The 20,647-nt window shown below is 40.8% G+C and overlaps 1 protein-coding gene across 2 annotated transcripts in view; it reads right to left on the reverse strand.

Moving 5' to 3' along the window:
* LOC129836463 (zinc transporter 6-like) overlaps nt 1-20,647 on the reverse strand; it is a 77,612-nt gene that overhangs the window by 20,408 nt on the left and 36,557 nt on the right. For both annotated transcript variants that reach the window (XM_055902668.1, XM_055902669.1), the window contains exons 5-9: nt 20,445-20,487; nt 19,806-19,871; nt 14,296-14,376; nt 6,516-6,551; nt 5,665-5,759 (exon numbers count right to left, since the gene is read on the reverse strand). In XM_055902668.1, coding sequence (XP_055758643.1) covers nt 5,665-5,759; nt 6,516-6,551; nt 14,296-14,376; nt 19,806-19,871; nt 20,445-20,487 — 321 coding nt within the window. The remainder of the gene's footprint in view (nt 1-5,664; nt 5,760-6,515; nt 6,552-14,295; nt 14,377-19,805; nt 19,872-20,444; nt 20,488-20,647) is intronic.

Consider the following 20,647-nt stretch of genomic DNA (forward strand, 5'->3'; position numbering starts at 1 on the left):
ACAGAGTGAGTACGGCAGTGTACTCAACCTAATATTAAGACTAAAGGCTGGTTTATACTACGTCTATCTACATGTCTGTAGACAGTTGTCACAGTGACATCACTAATATTCTATTGTTGTCCGACATTCAAACTTGTCATTATGAAAAAAGCATAAACACAAAAACAACTAGCTGTATGACATCAGCAGCCTGATCGTCCAAAATAGCCTAACTGGTGTATTTTAACACTAAAAAACCCATGCATTTAGTATATGTCAAAGTTTGTCACATGCACAGGATACAGAAGGTGTAAACGGTACAGGTAGCTACCTAAACAATGAACCATAATCCCAACCCATAACGTTACTACCATGCATGAATCTGCAGGTAGCTAAAGCTAACCAACTAGGTTCAATGTTAGCTAGCTAGCATTAGACTAACAATGCAAAAGGATTTCTGAGATACAAATAATATTACTACACAGATCATACACGTAACGTTAGCTAGCTAACAGTATGTTTTAACTTCTTATGGCTGCAGGGGCAGTATTGAGTAGCTTGGATGAAAGGTGCACAGAGGTGCCCAGAGTAAACGGCCTGCTCCTCAGTCATCGTTGCTAATATATGCATATTATTAGTAGTATTGGATAGAAAACACTCTGAAGTTTCTAAAACGGTTTGAATTATGTCTGTGAGTATAACAGAACTCATATGGCAGGCAAAACCCTGAGAAAAAATCCAAACAGGAAGTGGGAATTCTGAGGCTGGTTGATTTTCAACCAAGATCCTATTGAAATCACAGCGAGATATGGATGAGTTTGCACTTCCTACGGCTTCCACTAGATGGCAACAGTCTGTAGAACCTTGTCTGATGCCTCTACTGTAAGGTGGGCCGAATGAGAGGGGAATTATTAGTCAGGTCTGCCATGCCTTGACCATGCGCGTTCACATGAGAGGGAGCTCTGTTCCATCGCTCATCTGAAGTCAATGTAATTCTCAGGTTGGAACGTTATTCAAGATTTATGTCAAACATTCTAAAGATTGATTCAATACATCGTTTGACATGTTTCTACTGACTGTTATGGAACTTTTGGACATTTCGTCAGCTTTTAGTGAACGCGCTTCCTGACGTTGGATTTGTTTACCAAACACGCTACAAAAATAGCTATTTGGACATAAATGATGGACATTACCGAACAAAACTAACATTTCTTGTGGGAGTCCTGGGAGTGCATTCCGATGAAGATCAGTAAAGGTAAGTGAAGATTTATAATGCTTTTTATGAGTTTTGTTGACTGCACAATTTGGCGGGTAACTGTATAGCTTACTTTTGTGGCTGAACACTGTTTTCAGATTGAATATTGTGTTTTGCCGTAAAGCTTTTTGAAATCTGACACAGCGTTTGCATTAAGAACAAGTGTTTCCTAAATTATGTAAAACATGTATCTTTCATCAAAGTTTATGATGAGTATTTCTGTTATTTGACGTGGCTCTCTGCAATTTCTCCGGATATTGGAGGCATTTCTGAACATGGCGCCAATGTAAACTGAGGTTTTGGATATAAATATTAACTTAATCGAACAAGACATATGTATTGTGTAACATGAAGTCCTATGAGTGTCATCTGATCATCAAAGGTTAGTGATTCATTTTATCTCTATTTGTGCTTTTTGTGACTCCTCTCTTTGGCTGAAAAAATGGCTGAATTTTTCTGTGAGTTGGTGGTGACCTAACAATCGTTTGTGGTGCTTTCGCTGAAAAGCCTATTTGAAATCGGACACTTTGGTGGGATTAACAACAAGATTACCTTTAAAATGGAATAAGATACATGTGTGTTTGAGGAATTTTAATTATGAGATTTGTTTGAATTTGGCGCCGTGCACTTTCACCGGCTGTTGTCATATCATCCCGTTAACGGGATTGCAGCCATAAGACGTTAACTTGCAATGAAAATTGTGAAAATTAGAAACATAATATCTGAAAATGAAGCTAGCTAGACTCTCTTATATTCTCTGTATACATGGATGAACGCTTCTCCCTCTCTGTCAAGGATGCCATAGTTGCCCTTAGTTTGAAAATGCAATACAGAGATGTGTTTTATACAACAGCCTTCTTTGTGACTCCCTCCGCATATTTGCAATCAAACGGCAGAATTTTGTCCTTGGTTTTCCTACTCTGCTTCCATTGGGAATTCCAGTGATTTCAAAACTAGGTCAACTTCTTTGGTGACAACACTGTTGATCACCGTTTCAGAAGAGTCTACAATGTCTGATTCAATGATTTTGTTTTAACCTAAATCAGGGATTTCCTCATTGTCTGATTCATTTTCAGAGTCAGAATGGCACGATCATCCAGCAATAGCAACACTAAGTTTGTGATATCTTTCAAAAAAGCTGCATTAGAAAGGATTACATACACATACTGAGCAGCTCATGTTAGACATACATACAGTGGGGCAAAAAAGTATTTATTTATTATTTAGCAATTATTAGGAAATGGAAGACATACAAGACCACTGATAATCTCCCTCGATTTGGGGATCCACGCAAGATCTCACCCCGTGGGGTCAAAATGATCACAAGAACGGTGAGCAAAAATCCCAGAACCACACGGGGGGACCTAGTGAATGACCTGCAGAGAGCTGGGACCAAAGTAACAAAGCCTACCATCAGTAACACACTACGCCGCCAGGGACTCAAATCCTGCAGTGCCAGACGTGTCCCCCTGCTTAAGCCAGTACATGTCCAGGCCCGTCTGAAGTTTGCTAGAGAGCATTTGGATGATCCAGAAGAAGATCGGGAGAATGTCATATGGTCAGATGAAACCAAAATAGAACTTTTTGGTAAAAACTCAACTCGTCGTGTTTGGAGGACAAAGAATGCTGAGTTGCATCCAAAGAACACCATACCTACTGTGAAGCATGGGGGTGGAAACATCATGCTTTGGGGATGTTTTTCTGCAAAGGGACCAGGACGACTGATCCGTGTAAAGGAAAGAATGAATGGGGCCATGTATCGTGAGATTTTGAGTGAAAACCTCCTTCCATCAGTAAGGGCATTGAAGATGAAACGTGGCTGGGTCTTTCAGCATGACAATGATCCCAAACACACCGCCCGGGCAACGAAGGAGTGGCTTCTTAAGAAGCATTTCAAGGTCCTGGAGTGGCCTAGCCAGTCTCCAGATCTCAACCCCATAGAAAATCTTTGGAGGGACTTGAAAGTCCGTGTTGCCCAGCAACAGCCCCAAAACATCACTGCTCTAGAGGAGATCTGCATGGAGGAATGGGCCAAAATACCAGCAACAGTGTGTGAAAACCTTGTGAAGACTTACAGAAAACGTTTGACCTCTGTCATTGCCAACAAAGGGTATATAACAAAGTATTGAGAAACTTTTGTTATTGATCAAATACTTATGTTCCACCATAATTTGCAAATAAATTCATAAAAAATCCTACAATGTGATTTTCTGGATTTTCCCCCCATCATTTTGTCTGTCATAGTTGAAAATTACAGGCCTCTCATCTTTTTAAGTGGGAGAACTTGCACAATTGGTGGCTGACTAAATACTTTTTTGCCCCACTGTATGCATGCTACATGGCAGACCAATCCGAATTCATCTCTCAGCATGTCCAGCCCAGCCATTATATCAGCCAATAATGGTTAGCTGGAAGGTTCCTGTCTTTCTCCGTAGCTAAACCAACTAGGCTCGTAATTTAACGATGGTAAACATACACAAGTAAGACAGACTTTATCATACATGCATCAGTACGATAAACAGAGAGAAAGCAGAGAACTGGCTGCACTTTACTAAACGAGCGGCAGATCACCAACTCACAAGTTAGTGCTGTGGATACAAGCAGTATGCGGGGGCAGTAAGTCAGAACACCGGTCAAAGATGCTTGGGACAGACAGTGGTTGGAGCATTAGCTTACCCACAGAATGAACCCAAGATCGTAAAAGATGCATCTTTTACAATAGGAGTAAATTGTGCACAGTGGGCAGAGCCAATCACAAGCTAGCAAGATTCTATTGGCGCGTTATAGCATGCATTTGCATATTTCCATTCCATAGGGAACTCTTACACTGAAGCGTGCATGTGCAAGAACTCAATTCACCCTTACACTCCTTAACAATGACATTTCTTGAAACATTGACAAAGTGTTAAGTCTATAAAATGTAGTGTACTGTGTTCGTAATAGATTGTAGTTTTAGGGACAGAAAACTGAGATGGAATGTCGGCTCTGTTTCATCCTGCTTCATCTTCTAGCTCTGCCTGCACTGAACTTCCTCTCCTCACTATATCCGCTGGTGAGTGACCGTTCCAATCGGATTAAAGAGTTGACCCCATGTGACATGTCGGAGTTTCACCGTTTGTTTGATCTAAAGGTGCACACTAATATGTCAATCATCAGTCATTGTGTACTACATCACTGTTACTCAACACAACCTGCTAAGATCCAAACACAATAACTCCTCCTTCAGAACCGAGGAGAGGATTGGTGGAGGCCCAAGCAGAGCCATTCAGAGGTCTCCTCTGTGGCACGTGACTGGGTGACAGACAAGGCCGACTGAGAAGACTGCTCATTCGTCCATGATCTAAGCACATCTCGTGTCGTAATGTTCCTCGAGCAGATTAAGTCATTCTAAGGCAAGGCGAAGGAGGACAGCAAGACAGCCGTAGTGCTCCTAACCTAGCATACTGCGCCACTAAAGACCTTAATTACATAAGATAGGAAGGCTAAATGGCTTTGCTAAGAGGCCATGGACCAAATACACCCCATCTGCACTGATCAAAAACATTGGGCATATCGGAGCGGACACTAATACAGAAAAGGCCATAGACGAAGGGGACAGTGTCAACATTTTGCTTGTGTGTCGTAAACATTGGGCTCAAAACAAACAAAGACAGAAAGCTCAGCTTTCTACGCTGCCCTCTACTAGGTAGAGTGCTGACTGTGTGATCTCCAAGGGTTGTGTTTTCCTCTCGTCTCCCTCCATTCATTCATTTACTCCAGCTCTCTTCTATGGCCATTCTCATCTCTTTCGCCCTCCTAACTGCTTACCTCTCCTCGCTCTCTAGCGAACTTAGCTTTTTCTCAGAATACTGGTTGTATTGTGAGCTAGAGTAGAGACCGTGCTAATGACGTGCACAGGGCTGTGTGTACACTATGAAAAGTCTCATTGAATTTCAGTGAGACTGTTGTAGGGGGTCAACTAGTATTGGGGCTGGATTGTCCCAGAGTCCATAACTGTGTCAATGACGATTTACAAACTAACAGTGAGAGATGACAGCTTGGGCCCTGCTTAGTGAATCACTGCAGCCACAGACAGGCATCGTGCAGCGCCAGCTCCCCAGCTGGCAGCTCAGGTTAATAGCAGCCAGACTGCAACAGACAGCCACCTACAGCAGGACCAGGCACAGTAGGGCGGCACCATGGCTACTAGGACTGCCATGTACCACAGACAGAATTGATTATCAATGACTGTGTGGAATCCATTACTGACAAACACAGTTGAAAACAAGACCTAATACTACCCCAGAATGCACTACAAAAATTATGCTTTATAAATGACATACTGTGATATCGGCAACCTCTTTTTCCATACAGTAAGTTAGTATAGACAGTTCATTATAACCTCCGACATACTAGGCAGTGACGGGTGAGGACAGTCAGAGTTGACCTACCTTCTGAGACGTAGACAAAGGGCTTGTTCTTCACAGAGAGAAGAGTTAGCAGGTTGAAGAACAGAGCTACAAAGGTCCCCACCAACAGACGACCCCTACACACACACACACGTACCATTATCAGTACAAAATAGACATACACTTGTAACACTTTGATGTCAAACATAGCACACACTCTACATGGCTTGTACAGTCGTCTCATTGCCTTTCACTACACAAGTACTAGGCTAATTACTGTGCACACAATCAAGTTAATATTATTGCTAAAATTAAGTTGGAATACATTACACTTTCATGATGAAGTTAAATAAGTGAATTGTGATAGAAAACAAACATCAAAACAACCAAATAGAGACAATTCATTTTTTTTAATATCCACAAAAACAAATCAACTGAGGCAGATTTTAATGCTGAGGGAAGTCAGTGGGTGCTGCATTGTAAATGGATGTTCTACACTAGATTAAATGTTGTGGTACCTGGAACATGTGACGTCTTGCCTGGCTAACACCTGCTGGCCAGCAGTGAAAATAATACTTGTGGTTTTAGTGATAATGCACTCCAATGTTCCACTGCTTTGAAATGTAATCTCGTCAACGGAGACAGGTTTAAGTCGGTCTTGTTTTCATCAAACTACTAATCTTTGTTTCATAATGGTGATCCAGGCTGTGGCGAGTGATGGCAACATAATTAGCTGAAAATCACATTGTTTTCAGTTTAGAAGGACGAGAGCGACGGTAGGCTAGCACTGTCTGGACCTGCCTGTGATGTTTGTTTGGGCTGCTGTTCTCCCTGGAGTGTGTGTGTGGAACACGGGCGTGTGGGCAAATGTGTTTGGACCGGGGCCTACTTACGTGTGCACCTCCGGCTGCTCCACGAATCTCTCCACACTGACAAAATAACAGAAGGGAAGAAAAACAGTGTCACATAGAAACATGGAGCAATATGGGACAAGTTAATAAACAAGGAAGGTACCACGTGACCTGACCAGGAAACCCTCTGTTGGGCTGTTATAGTACAAGGGCACTTCATATACCAGGAAACCCTCTGTTGGGCTGTTGTTCTAGTCATACTCGTAGTCGTATCCGTTTTATCACAGTTGATACTTGTAATCGGATCTACTCGTGAACGGAAAATCCGGAAGTGAGCTTTAAATGCCAGTAAAGCGTATACCTCAAGCGCGCATTACTGCACTATCACTCAGAGCTCATCGTTATGTTCCTTAACTCTTCCACACACATTGTTCAAAGGCAATCAACCCTGACAGATGAAAATGCACATGATTTACTTAGTCCTATTCAATTATCAACAAAATAAGCTAATAAATAGCCTAATGCATGGCTGGCTACTACTGCCTGCATTTATTCCAGACACAGATTTACAGTGCCTTCAGAAAGTATTCACACCCCTTGAATTTTATCAACTTTTGTTGGTTTACAACCTGAATGGATTGAATAGAGATGTTGTGACTGGCCTACACACAATACCCCATAATGTCAAAGTAGAATTATGTTTGATATTTTTTACAAATTAATTCAAAAGGAAAAGTTGAAATGTCTTGAGTCAACTATTCAACCCATTTGTTATGGCAAGCCTAAATAAGTTCAGGAGTAAAAATTTGCTTAAGTCACAATTAGTTGCATGGACTCCCTCTGTTTGCAATAGTGTTTAACATTATTTTTGAATGACTACCTCATCTCGGTACACGACACATACAATTATGTTTAAGGTCCCTCAGTCGAGCAGTGAATTTTAAACACAGATTCAACCACAAAGACCAGGGAGGTTTTACAATGCCTCGCAAAGAAGAGCACCTATTGGTAGATGTGTAAAACAATTCAAAAAGCAGACATTGAATATCCCTTCGAGCATGTTGAAGTAATTAATTACACATTGGATGGTGTATCAATACACCCAGTCACTACAAAGATACAGGCGTCCTTTCTAACTCAGTTGCCGGAGAGGAAGAAAACTGGTCAGGGATTTCACCTTGAGGCCAATGGTGACTTTAAAACAGATACATAGTTTAATGGCTGTGAAAACTGAGGACGTATCAGCAACATTGTAGTTACTCCACAATACTAACCTAATTGACAGAGTGAAAAGAAGGAAGAAAAATTCCAAAACATGCATCCTGTTTGCAACAAGGCACTAAAGAAATACTGCAAAAAATGAGGCAAAGCAATTAGCCCCTTGTATGCAGGACAAATGTTATGCTTGGGGCAAATCCAATACAACACATTAATGAGTACCACTCTCCATATTTTCAAGCATAGTGGTGGCTGCATCATGTTATGGGCATGCTTGTAATCGTTAAGTACTGGGGAGTTTTTCAGGATAAAAAAATTAATGTAATGGAGCTATGCACAGGCAAATTCCTAGAGCATAACCTGGTTCAGTCGGCTTTTCATCAGACATTGGGAGATTAATTCAACTTTCAGCAGGACAATAACCAAGGTCAAATATACACTGGAGTTGCTTACCAAGAATGTGAATGTTCCTGAGTGACGAGTTCGTTTTGACTTGAATCGAAGGCAAGACGTGAAAATGGATGTGTAGCAAATTTGCAAAAATTTCTAATAACATGATTTCACTTCGTATGGGGTATTGTGTGTAGATGGGTGAAAAAAAATATACATTTAATCAATTTTGAATTCAGGCTGTAACAACAAAATGTGGAATAAGACAGAGTATAAATACTTTCCGAAGGCAGGCTAATTCGCTTGCCCCATATATTGTTTCACTTTTGAGAGAGCCAAACTTTTCTCCTGACACTTATGCCACAGAATTTGTAGAATCAAAATAAACTATCTACTATTGTCATTTCATTTTCAAATGATCTGTTGCTCTGTAAACACGCCTAATGTGAGAATAAATAATAATAGCATGCAAGCATGGGCTTGGATCATGACATAACGACAGACGTCAACAATGGAATAATTATTTGGACAGAAAGTAGGTCTACTTAACGCCAAGCAGACAGACAAACCACCATATGGCCTCAGGAAAGTGGATGGGAAATAACTACATTGAACAACTATGTCCAACTACAGATTCCGATTCAAACACAATGTTTGGAGAAGGGGAGACTTGTGACCCTGAGACGAGTGACTGAGTGAGTGAAACAGAGCCGTGCGTCTGTCTGGAGAAATTAGTGCAGAGGGAGAGCGGCTTGCTTCAATCCAATCGTCGTAGCAGGCTCAACCAATATCCCGCCCATTTCTTTACAGACTTAGAAACTAGCCGACAGTTGTTTAGAGCACATAGCGCTTCACACTGAGTGAAAGAGATATGAGTGCTGGTAGCTGAAAATACTTCATTTCAGATCCCAGAAAATTAGAAAATATACTTGTGTCATAATCGAATTTGGAAAATTCTCCATATCCATTACGATACTCGTTTTGTCCGAGTACTTGGCACACACCTAGAATAAGGGCACTTCCTATACCAGGGAAAACACATGGCGCTAGTAATAATGAGGGGAGTCTGTGCTGAGATGCTAAGGTGGAGTGATATAATAAAAGAGATGGCCAGTACACATTGTGAGCTACATGGCCGATTTAAGTCTGATAGTAACACTAGTACCGATCACTGGGACAACAGCCATCAGAAACACACCACTAAAGGCTATTTACAGAAGTGGTTTTGCATATGTCTCCAGGATAGATTTGTCCTGGATGATCAAAACCTTTGTCCAGTATTCATGGCAACATTAAGGGAAGAAGGTATGGAGCCAGCCTAGATTTACCATACACTTACAACAAATCAACCTGGACTCGGGTAGATTTAACATAGAACATTCAAATCCGAGATACTCCAATTAGTATGATATGTTCCGTTTTTTATGGCATGTATTAATTTGTGGATGGATGTCCATCACCCATTTCATATGACGGATTACGATTTGCAATTCGTACAATATGCTACAAATTCCAATTCGTGCAATATGTTACGAATTTGCAAAACGTATGATATGTCACAAATTCTTATTTGTTGTGGCTAACTGTAGCTATGCTAGGGCTTAAGGTTAGGAGTTAGGTTAAAAGGGTTAAGATTAGCAAGCATGCTAAGTAGTTGCAAAGTAGCTAAAGAGTAGAAAGTTGTTGCAAAATTGCTAAACTGCAAAAGTTGTCCATGGTGAGATTAGAACACGCAACCTTTGGGTTGCTACACGTTGGCGTTACAATACTACCCATCCACCCCGACCAACCACCATACTTTAGTTTTTGCCTGAACCCCCTAAGGTCGATGTCCGCGTCCACACAAAATCTAATTTGCAAAATTTAAAAAATTCCCAATAAAGATCTGTCCGTTTCAGCTAGAGCAGTTTTTTTGCATTGGTTGCAGCTCAATCCACCGCATCCAGAGATGTCACACTTTCTCATCTGCAGTGAAAGATGACAGCTCTAGAGGGGTGTTTGTCAGACAATGAGACAATGAAAATCGGTCTTCTCACAAAATCGTCTGTACGGTTTGGCGATTTGGCCTACAAAACAATTATGACCCCTCTGTGGAAAGATGACGCTCACATGTTGGTTGTTTTTGCTCTAAGACGCCCACAGGCCTCAAGACTCGTCTGAAGGTACCCAAGTACCAGTTGAAAAAAATAATGGATGTACAGTCGTGGCCAAAAGTTGAGAATGACACATTCATTTTCACAAAGTCTGCTGCCTCAGTTTGTATGATGGCAATTTGCATATACTCCAGAATGTTATGAAGAGTGATCAGATGAATTGCAATTAATTGCAAAGTCCCTCTTTGCCATGCAAATGAATCCCCCAAAAACATTTCCACTGTATTTCAGCCCTGCCACAAAAGGACTAGCTGACATCATGTCAGTGACTCTCTCGTTAACACAGGTGTGAATGTTGATGAGGACAAGGCTGGAGATCACTCTGTCATGCTGATGGAGTTCGAATAACAGACTGGAAGCTTCAAAAGGAGGGTGGTGCTTGGAATCATTGTTCTTCCTCTGTTATCCATGGTTACCTGCAAGGAAACACGTGCCATCATCATTGCTTTGCACAAAAAGGGCTTCACAGGCAAGGATATCGTTGCCAGTAAGATTGCACCTAAATCAACCATTTATCGGGTCATCAAGAACTTAAAGGAGAGCGGTTCAATTGTTGTGAAGGCGGCTTCAGGGCGGCCAAGAAAGTCCAGCAAGCGTCAGGACCATCTCCTAAAGTTGATTCAGCTGCGGGATCGGGGCAACACCAGTACAGAGCATGCTCAGGAATGGCAGCAGGCAGGTGTGAGTGCATCTGCACGCACAGTGAGGCGAAGACTTTTGGAGGATGGCCTGGTGTCAAGAAGGGCAGCAAAGAAGCCACTTCTCTCCAGGAAAAACATCAGGGACAGACTGATATTCTGCAAAAGGTACAGGGATTGAACTGCTGAGGACTGGGGTAAAGTCATTTTCTCTGATGAATCTCCTTTCCGATTGTTTGGGGCATCCGGTAAAAAGCTTGTCCAGAGAAGACAAGGTGAGCGCTACCATCAGTCCTGTGTCATGCCAACAGTAAAGCATCCTGAGACCATTCATGTGTGGGGTTGCTTCTCAGCCAAGGGAGTGGGCTCACTCACAATTTTGCCTAAGAACACAGCCATGAATAAAGAATGGTACCAACACGTCCTCCGAGAGCAACTTCTCCCAACCATCCAGGAACAGTTTGGTGACGAACAATGCCTTTCCCAGCATGATGGCGCACCTTGCCATAAGGCAAAAGTGATAAGTGGCTCGGGGAACAAAACATCGATATTTTGGGTCCATGGACAGGAAACTCCCCAGACCTTAATCCCATTGAGAACTTGTGGTCAATCCTCAAGGAGGCGGGTGGACAAACAAACCCCCACAAATTCGGACAAACTCCAAGCATTGATTATGCAAGAATGGGCTGCCATCAGTCAGGATGGGTCCCAGAAGTTATTTGACAGCATGCCAGGGCGGATTGCAGAGGTCTTGAAAAAGAAGGGTCAACACTGCAAATATTGACTCTTTGCATTAACTTCATGTAATTGTCAAAAAAAGCCTTTGACACTTATGAAATGCTTGTAATTATACTTCAGTATTCCATAGTAACATCTGACAAAAATATCTAAAGACACTGAAGCAGCAAACTTTGTGAAAATGAATGTGTCATTCTCAAAACTTTTGGCCACATCGGAAGTTTACATACACCTTAGCCAAATACATTTAAACTCAGTTTCACAATTCCTTACATTTAATCCTAGTAAAAATTCCCTGTTTTAGGTCAGTTAGGATCACTACTTTAAGAACGTGAAATGTCGAAAGAATGAGTAGATTGATTTATTTCAGCTTTAATTTCCTTCATCACATTCCCATTGGGTCAGAAGTTTACATACACTCAATTAGTATTTGGTAGCATTGCCTTTAAATTGTTTAACTTCGGTCAAACATGTCGGGTAGCCTTCCACAAGCTTCCCACAATAAGTTGGGTGAATTTTGGCCAATTCCTCCTGACAGAGCTGGTCGGGTTTGGAGGCCTCCTTGCTCGCACACGCTTTTTCAGTTCTGCCCACACATTTTCTATAGGATTGAGGTCATGGCTTTGTGATGGCCACTCCAATACCTTGACTTTGTTGTCCTTAAGCCGTTTTCCCACAACTTTGGAAGTATGCTTGGGGTCATTGTCCATTTGGAAGACCCATTTGTGACCAAGCTTTAACTTCCTGACTGATGTCTTGAGATGTTGCTTCAATATATGCACATCATTTTCCATCCCTCATGATGCCATCTATTTTGTAAAGTGCATCAGTCCCTCCTGCAGCAAAGCACCACCACAACATGATGCTGCCACCCCCGTGTTTCACGGTTGGGATGGTATTCTTCAGCTTGCAAGCCTCCCCCTTTTTCCTCCAAACAAAATGATGGTAATTATGGCCAAAGAGTTCTATTTTTGTTTTATCAGACCAGAGGACATTTCTCCAAAAAGTACGATCTTGGTCCCCATGTGCAGTTGCAAACCGTAGTCTGTCTTTTTTTTTATGGTGGTTTTGGAGCAGTGGCTTCTTTCTTGCTGAGCGGCATTTCAGGTTATGTCGATATAGGACTCGATTTACTGTGGATATAGATACTTTTGTTCCTGTTTCTTTCAGCATCTTCACAAGGTCCTTTGCTGTTGTTCTGGGATTGATTTGCACTTTTAGCACCAAAGTACGTTCATCTCTAGGAGACAGAACGTGTCTCCTTCCTGAGCGGTATGACAGCTGCGTGGTCCCATGGTGTTAATACTTGCGTACTATTGTTTGTACAGATGAACGTGGTACCTTCAGGCGTTTGGAAATTGCTCCCAATGATGTACCAGACATGTGGAGGTCTACAATTTTTTTACTGAGGTCTTGGTTGATTTATTTTGATTTTCCCATGATGTCAAGCAAAGAGGCACCGAGTTTGAAGGTAGGCCTTGAAATACATCCACAGGTACACCTCCAATTGACTCAGCCTATCAGACGCTTCTAAAGCCATGACATAATTTTCTGGAATTTTCCAAGCTGTTTAAAGGCACAGTCAACTTAGTGTATGTAAACTTCTGACCCACTGGAATTGTGATACAGTGAAATAATCTGTCTGTAAACAATTGTTAGAAAAATTACTTGTGTCATGCACAAAGTAGATGTCCTAACCGACTTTACAAAACTATAGTTTGTTAACAAGACATTTGTGGAGTGGTTGAAAAACAAGTTAATGATTTCAACCTAAGTGTATGTAAACTTCTGACTTCAACTGTATATATGGACACTTTAGTGCCAAAAATAAGGGGTTATATGATATTCCTGATCTTTCTTATATCTTTGACTCTTCAGAACAAACTTCCTTTTTATTTTTTGGGAGGACTAACTGTTGTTCCATGTAGTGAATTTGTTATTCAATGCGTTTATATGGGCTAATTGTAGTAAGGCCCAATTTCTTTATACTTCAGGTAGTATTAAAATTCAAAATCAAATTGCTAAATGTTCCTTGGTAGGACCTTTTAAAAACAATTCCATATACCTTAGTAGAACCCTCCAACGTGTTAGACAGGGCTTAGACTCTTATGGATTAAGTAACCTTCTGTCTTATGTAACCATACCAAACGTAATATCATACTAATTTGAGTATTCCCTCCACCCGTTTCTCTCTCTCTGAATGACGGAAGCCTTGTTACACACGTGCTTGACATGTTGTTTGGCAGCCATGTGAAAGAGACAGTATAACGTCATCTCTCCCCTGCTCTACCCTGCAGAGACGTGACCGCTAGATAAACCCTGCCTTCTCTAATGGGTGGTTCAGGTTGAGGTGTGGACATAAATATGAACAAACATTCCCAGTGCTGAAATGTCCTACACTCATCAACACAAACATCCCCCCCCCCCCCCCCCCCCCCCCACTCGGCTGCCAACTGACGTACTAGTTGGCAGCCGAGTGAAAAGAGGTAGTGACTGCGCCGTCATCAGCACTCCCCTCCCCCTCCTAAAACCTGCCTGAGCAGTGACCGCTGGATAAACCCTGGCTCTGGTCGCCTTGGCCCTAGGTGTGGGCACAAGCAGACATTCCCACAGCTCTGAAATATTCAGTAGCCCCCGTCCCCCACCCCGTGTCCCAAAACAGGGGTAAACCCTGGTTCCACCTACCTCTCCTTCAGGATGAACAGAGCGCCCAGCTGCACCAGCACCGTGGAGGCAAACACAGCAAGGACCTCCAGTCGCTTAAACCTGGTGGAAAACACACACACACACACACACACACACACACACACACACACACACACGTGAGCAATCAAGCAAACGAACATAACTGAAAATACACATGACTGACATCAGAGATCATGTGCTTTGTACCATACATTTTCATTTGAGCTACTGAAAGACTACCAGGATGCTTGAAAATGTTTTTTAATTTTTTATTATCACTGATCTCATTGTCTGATATGAAAATTCCAACGGACAGATAAAAATAAACATTCTGTACAACAATAACAACATTCTATACAGCAATAAGAGGTACATGAATATAACAACATACAACGCAGGAGTTTTGGGACTGAGTCCGTCTCTGTGTCCGTTCTGTAAGCATTAATGAAAATCCTACTGTATCCAGAACATAGAAAGTGGAACACAAAACATTTCCATAATGACTTAAAATTGATCATCACTAGTGCTGCACTGATATGGTTCCATACATTGTAGAAGCGAGTAGTGTATAAAAGGTACACTGTTAAGTCAAGAAGTAAGACGTTTCCATCTGTAAATGTACATCATTTGGTTATTTCCTTGTCCCCATGTCAATGTTTAGTAACATGCTGTACTGGGAAAGCTGGATAGACAGAAGGGTTAGGGAGAGTTGCCCCAGTTGAAATTAGATAATCTGTCCAGTGGCTGACCCATTGTACTGGCCCAGTGAGCACATTAGGGCCAAATCAAGCTGAAAAGCAGCTTTCTATGCAACCACCACTGCTCAACACCCTAAGGTCAAAGGAAAAAAAGCAAACACACAGAGCCCTATGCCAAACAAACAGAGCTCTACCCGATAAAAACAGCTTGCATGGTGTGTCAAAGGCTGTGTGTATGAGATGATTATGGACAACACACAAACATACAAAGGCTACACCGTACCGCGACTGCAGTCTGTCACGGGCAAACAAACACACGGCCATCAACACAGGTCAGGAGCTTAACTTCTAGTCTAGAGTCTAAACAGATAGTAAAACAATTGTATCTTAAGTTTGCTTTGAAGTGTCTGTCCTGTATCTAAAATAAGATACATCAGGAAATTATATATATTTTGTACCCATACTTAACCCCTTTGTTTTGGCACTAAACTACTTCCATACATATACATATACATATACATATACATATATATATATATATATATATATATATATATATATATATATATATATATATATATATATATATATATATATATATATATATATATATACACACACACACCGTTTCTTCAGAAACTACACATCTTGATTTTTCCACATGTTGTTGTTGCAAAGTTGGATTAAAATGGATTTAATTGTCATTGTTTGTCAACAATCTACACAAAGTTAATGTCAAAGTGGAAGAAAATTTCTAACATTACTTTTTTTATTAAATGGAGGGGGGAAAAATCATTTTTCTTCGATAAGTATTCAACGCCCTGAGTTAATACATTTTATAGTCACCTTCGGCAGCGATTACAGCTGTGAGTCTTTCTGGGGAAATCGAAGATCTTTCAAAAACCTGGACTGTACAATAATTGCCCATTATACCTTAAATTCTCCAAGCTCTGTCAAGTTGGTTGTTGATCATTGCTAGATAGCCATTTTCAAGTATTGCCACAGATTTTCAAGTATTGCCACAGATTTTCAACACCATTTAAGTCAAAACTGTAACTAGGCCACTCAGGAACATTCAATGTCATCTTGGTAAGTAATTCCAGTGTATATTTGCTTTGTGTTTTAGGTTATTATCCTTGCCGATGACAAGCATACCCATAACATGTTGCAGCCATCACCATGATTAAAAATATTAAGAGAGTGGTGTTGTGTTGGATTTGCCCCAAACATAATGCTTTGTATTTAGGGCAAAAAGTTTTTTTGGCACTATTACTTTAGTGCCTTAAAACAGGATGCATGTTTTGGAATTTTTATTCTGTACAGGCTTCCTTCTTTTCACTTTGTAGTTACTCCACAATACTAACCTAAATGACAATGTTGATTCATCCTCAGTTTTCACCTACAATGCATTTGTTAAGTATTCAGACACCCTTCTCTTTTCCAAATGTTGTTAAGTTACAGCCTTATTCTAAAATAGATTAAATAAATAAAAATATATAAAATCGACATACAATACCCCATAATGACAAAATGAAAACAGGTTTTTAGAAACAGTTGCAAATTTATTACAAATAAAATAGAAAAACCTTATTTACATACGTATTCAGACCTTTTGCTATGAGAAATTTAGCTCAAGTGCATCCTGTTACCATTAATCATCCTTGAGATGTTTCTACAACTTGATTGGAGTTCACCTGTGGTAAATTCAATTGATTGGACATGATTTGGAAAGGGGCACACCTGTCTATATAAGGTCCCACAGTTGACAATGCATGTCAGAGCAAAAACCAAGCCATGAGGTGGAAGGAATTTTCCATAGAGTTCCGAGACAGGATTGTGTCGAGGCACATATCTGAGGAAGGGTACCAAAAAACATCTGCAGCATTGAAAGTCCAAGAACACAGTGGCTTCCATCATTCTTAAATGGAAGAAGTTGGGAACCATCAAGACTCCTCCTCAAGCTCTCCGCCCGGACAAACTGCGCAATCGGGGGACAAGGACCTTGGTCAGGTAGGTGACCAAGAACCCAATGGTCACTGACAGAGCTCCAGAGTTCCTCTGTGGAGAAGGGAGAACCTTCCAGAAGGACAACTATCTCTGCAGCACTCCACCAATCAGGTCTTTATGGTAGAGTGGCCAGACAGAAGCTACTCCTCAGTAAAAGGCACGACAGCCCACTTGGTGTTTGCCAAAAGGCACCTAAAGGACTCACTCAGACCATGAGAAACAAGATTCACTGGTCTGATGAAACCAAGATTGAACTCTTTGGCCTGAATGCCAAGTGTCACGTCTGGAGGAAACCTGGCACCATCCCTATGGTGAGCATGCTGGTGGCAGCATCATGCTGTGGGGATGTTATTCAGAGGCAGGGAGTGGGAGACGAGTCAAGATCGAGGGAAAGATGAACGGAGCAAAGTACAGAGATCCTTGATGAAAACCTGCTCCAGAGCGCTCAGGACCTCAGACTGGGGCGAAGGTTCACCTTCCAACAGGACAATGACCCTAAATCACACAGCCAAGACAATGCAGGAGTGGATTCAGGACAAGTCTCTGAATGTCCTTGAGTAGTCCACGCAGAGCCCGGACTAGAACCCGATTAAACATCTCTGGAGAGATCTGAAAATAGCTGTGCAGCGACGCTCCCCATCCAACCTGACAGAGCTTGAGAGGATCTGCAGAGAAGAATGGGAGAAACTCCCCAAATACAGGTGTGCCAAGCTTGTAGCGTCCTACCCAAGAAGAATCAAGGCCATAAGCACTGCCAAAGGTGCTCCAACAAAGTACTGAGTAAAGGGTCTGAATACTTATGTAAATGTTATACTTGAATTTATTATTTTATACATTTGGAAACTGTTTTTGCTTTGTCATTATGGGGGATTGTGTGTAGATTGGTAAGGGAAAACAACAAATTAATATATTTTAAAATAACGCTGTACCGTAACAAAATGTGGAAAATGTCAAGTGGTCTGAATACTTTCCAAATGCACTGTATTACGGCCATTTAACTGTGTAACTGGTTTAAAATCACCCTTGGCCAAATCCCTCAACGGTTTCCTTCCTCTCCGTCAACTGAGTTAGGAAGGATGCCTGTATCTTTTTCGTCACTGGGTGGATTAATACACCATCCAAAGTGTCATGAATAAGGTCTTAATTTTTATTTACTTTTATCTACCAATAGATGACCTTCTTTCCAAAGCATTGGAAAGCCTCACTGGTCTTTGTGATTGAATCTGTGCTTGAAATTAATGTGTTTGAATAACTATCCCATAAAGAGATGGGGTAGTTAGTTCTTCAAAAATCATGTTAAACACTATTACTGCACACAGAGTGAGTCCATGCAACTTAGACTTGTTAAGCACATTTTTACACCTGAACACATTTAGGCTTGCCATAACATAGGGGCTGAATACTTATTGACTCAAGACATTTCAGCATTTAATCCTTTATTAATTTGTAAAGATGTCTAAAACATAATTCTACTTTGACATTATGGGGCAGTGTGTGTAGATAAGTAACACACAATCTACATTTAATCCATTTTCAATTCAGGTAGTAACTGAAGGAAAAAGTATAGGGGTGTGAATACTTTCTGAAGGCACTTTACTACCATTCATTTTTAAAGCTGGGCAACCTTCAGACAAGTCCTGCGAGGCTTGTGGGCGTCCTAGAGCAAAACCACCGACATGTACATGTTCGTGAGAGTTTCAACTTTGAATTGGGGGTTATCATATTAGCCCAAACTGTTTGGTCACTACAGACGTTTTCATGAGATTTTCAGGATGTCTCCTGGTCTGACAAACTTCCGACGCGGAAGGAGGACGCAGTAGATAGTTGCAGCACATGCCAAAAAAACTGATCTCTAGCTAAAACAGACGGATATAGATGGGAAATGTTGTATTATGCTAATTCAATTTTTTCGCAGGAGCATGTCATAAATATTTATTCCAGTGCCAAAATTGACCAAAAAGTGTAAGTAGGATAGTTTTGGTCATAAAGTCAGTATATTCCAAAACTGGGTTTTGTGAGATGTGTAACTGAAGATGTCACTTAATATCATGGTTGGGTTCTGATTTCAATCCTGCCTACACAGGATCAAAGCCTGGCACAGTCTAATCCTGGCTGGCAGTAATCAAATCATCCAGATCACAGATGCCCGGTATGCTGCAGAGCACACTATCCAATCGCTCACCAGAATCAACCTACAACCCACGCATTCAATTTACAGACATCCAAACTAACCATTAGTACACAGCACCTCAAAGTTGTTTAAACAATCCATACACAAGACAATGTTATGTTGAAAAAACAAGTTGCTTTTTATAAACGGCTTGGGTTTTCTCCAACTCAAACATCCTCACATTCATGAACTCACATTAGAATCACAAACACCAAATTTATCAAAGACAACTACATCTAGAAAGCAGGAAATGCAGTATTCCCTGACCAATCATGTTCACGTTGTCCTGCTGCCTCTCCCGGTTGCTAAGCAATTCGGTACGGTGACTGAAGGGGGACAAACATTACTGTCAGGATATGATATAGCGAACATAACACCCATATTGAACCACACAATTCAAATTTTTCTTGATGAGTACCAGAAATGCCCAGGAGGAATTGGTAAGTTTAGCCCCTCCTTAAACAACCTAAGATGTGTGGGAATGTAAGTGTTGTATCACATACAGTACATTAAAGCATACACCAAAAAAATCCAGTAGACATTAATAAATCAATAAAAGTCAATGGAAACATGATCATCAAATGACTCATTTTAGAAAACAGGCCACTGTAGAATCAGTATGCTAATGGACGTACCCAAACGAGAAGAGCTGACTAGGCTTCTTCATGGCCACCCAGGAACTCAGCAGACAGGTGATCAGACTGTAGGCCAACAGGTACACATACATTACCAGTCAAAAGTTTGGACACACCTACTCATTCAAGGGTTTTTCTTTATTTTTTACTATTTTCTACATTGTAGAATAATAGTGAAGACATCAAAACTATAAAATAACACATATGGAATCATATAGTAACCAAAAAATATATTTTAGATTTTAGATTCTTGGTGGTTAGAGAATATCAAGACTTTGCAAAGCTGTCATCAAGGCAAAGGGTGGCTACTTTGAAGAATCTCACATTTATTTTGATTTGTATAACACTTTTTTTTGGTTACTACATGATTCCATGTGTTATTTCATAGTTTTGATGTCTTCACTATTATTCTACAATGTAGAAAATAGTACAAATTTACAAAAACCCTTGAATGAGTAGGTGTCCAAACTTTTGAATGGTACTGTAAATCATCATGACTAACAACACCTCAACACAAGCAATTGCACTCTAGTAAAAAGAGCTCAACACAAGTGTTAGGTACAATATTTAGCTTAGTGTAAAACTTCTTTAGACAGTGCTGATAAAACATGATGCTCCCCAGGATGCCCATTTACTCACCTGAAGAGATCGAAGATGGTGAGGTATGTGTATGCTGTTAAGGCTGAAATGACAGAGAAAAAGATGATCAGTGAGTGCTATATATTACTTGAATTGATTCTAATAGAAATTAAGCAAAAACTTTTTTGCTCTGTAAAAGTTATTGTAATATGTATGAAGGAGATAGCGGCAATACACCAGTTTAATTCATATAGACTATATTG

Source organism: Salvelinus fontinalis, chromosome 37 (genome assembly GCF_029448725.1).
Source record: "Salvelinus fontinalis isolate EN_2023a chromosome 37, ASM2944872v1, whole genome shotgun sequence".
Classification (NCBI taxonomy): Eukaryota; Metazoa; Chordata; class Actinopteri; order Salmoniformes; family Salmonidae; genus Salvelinus; species Salvelinus fontinalis.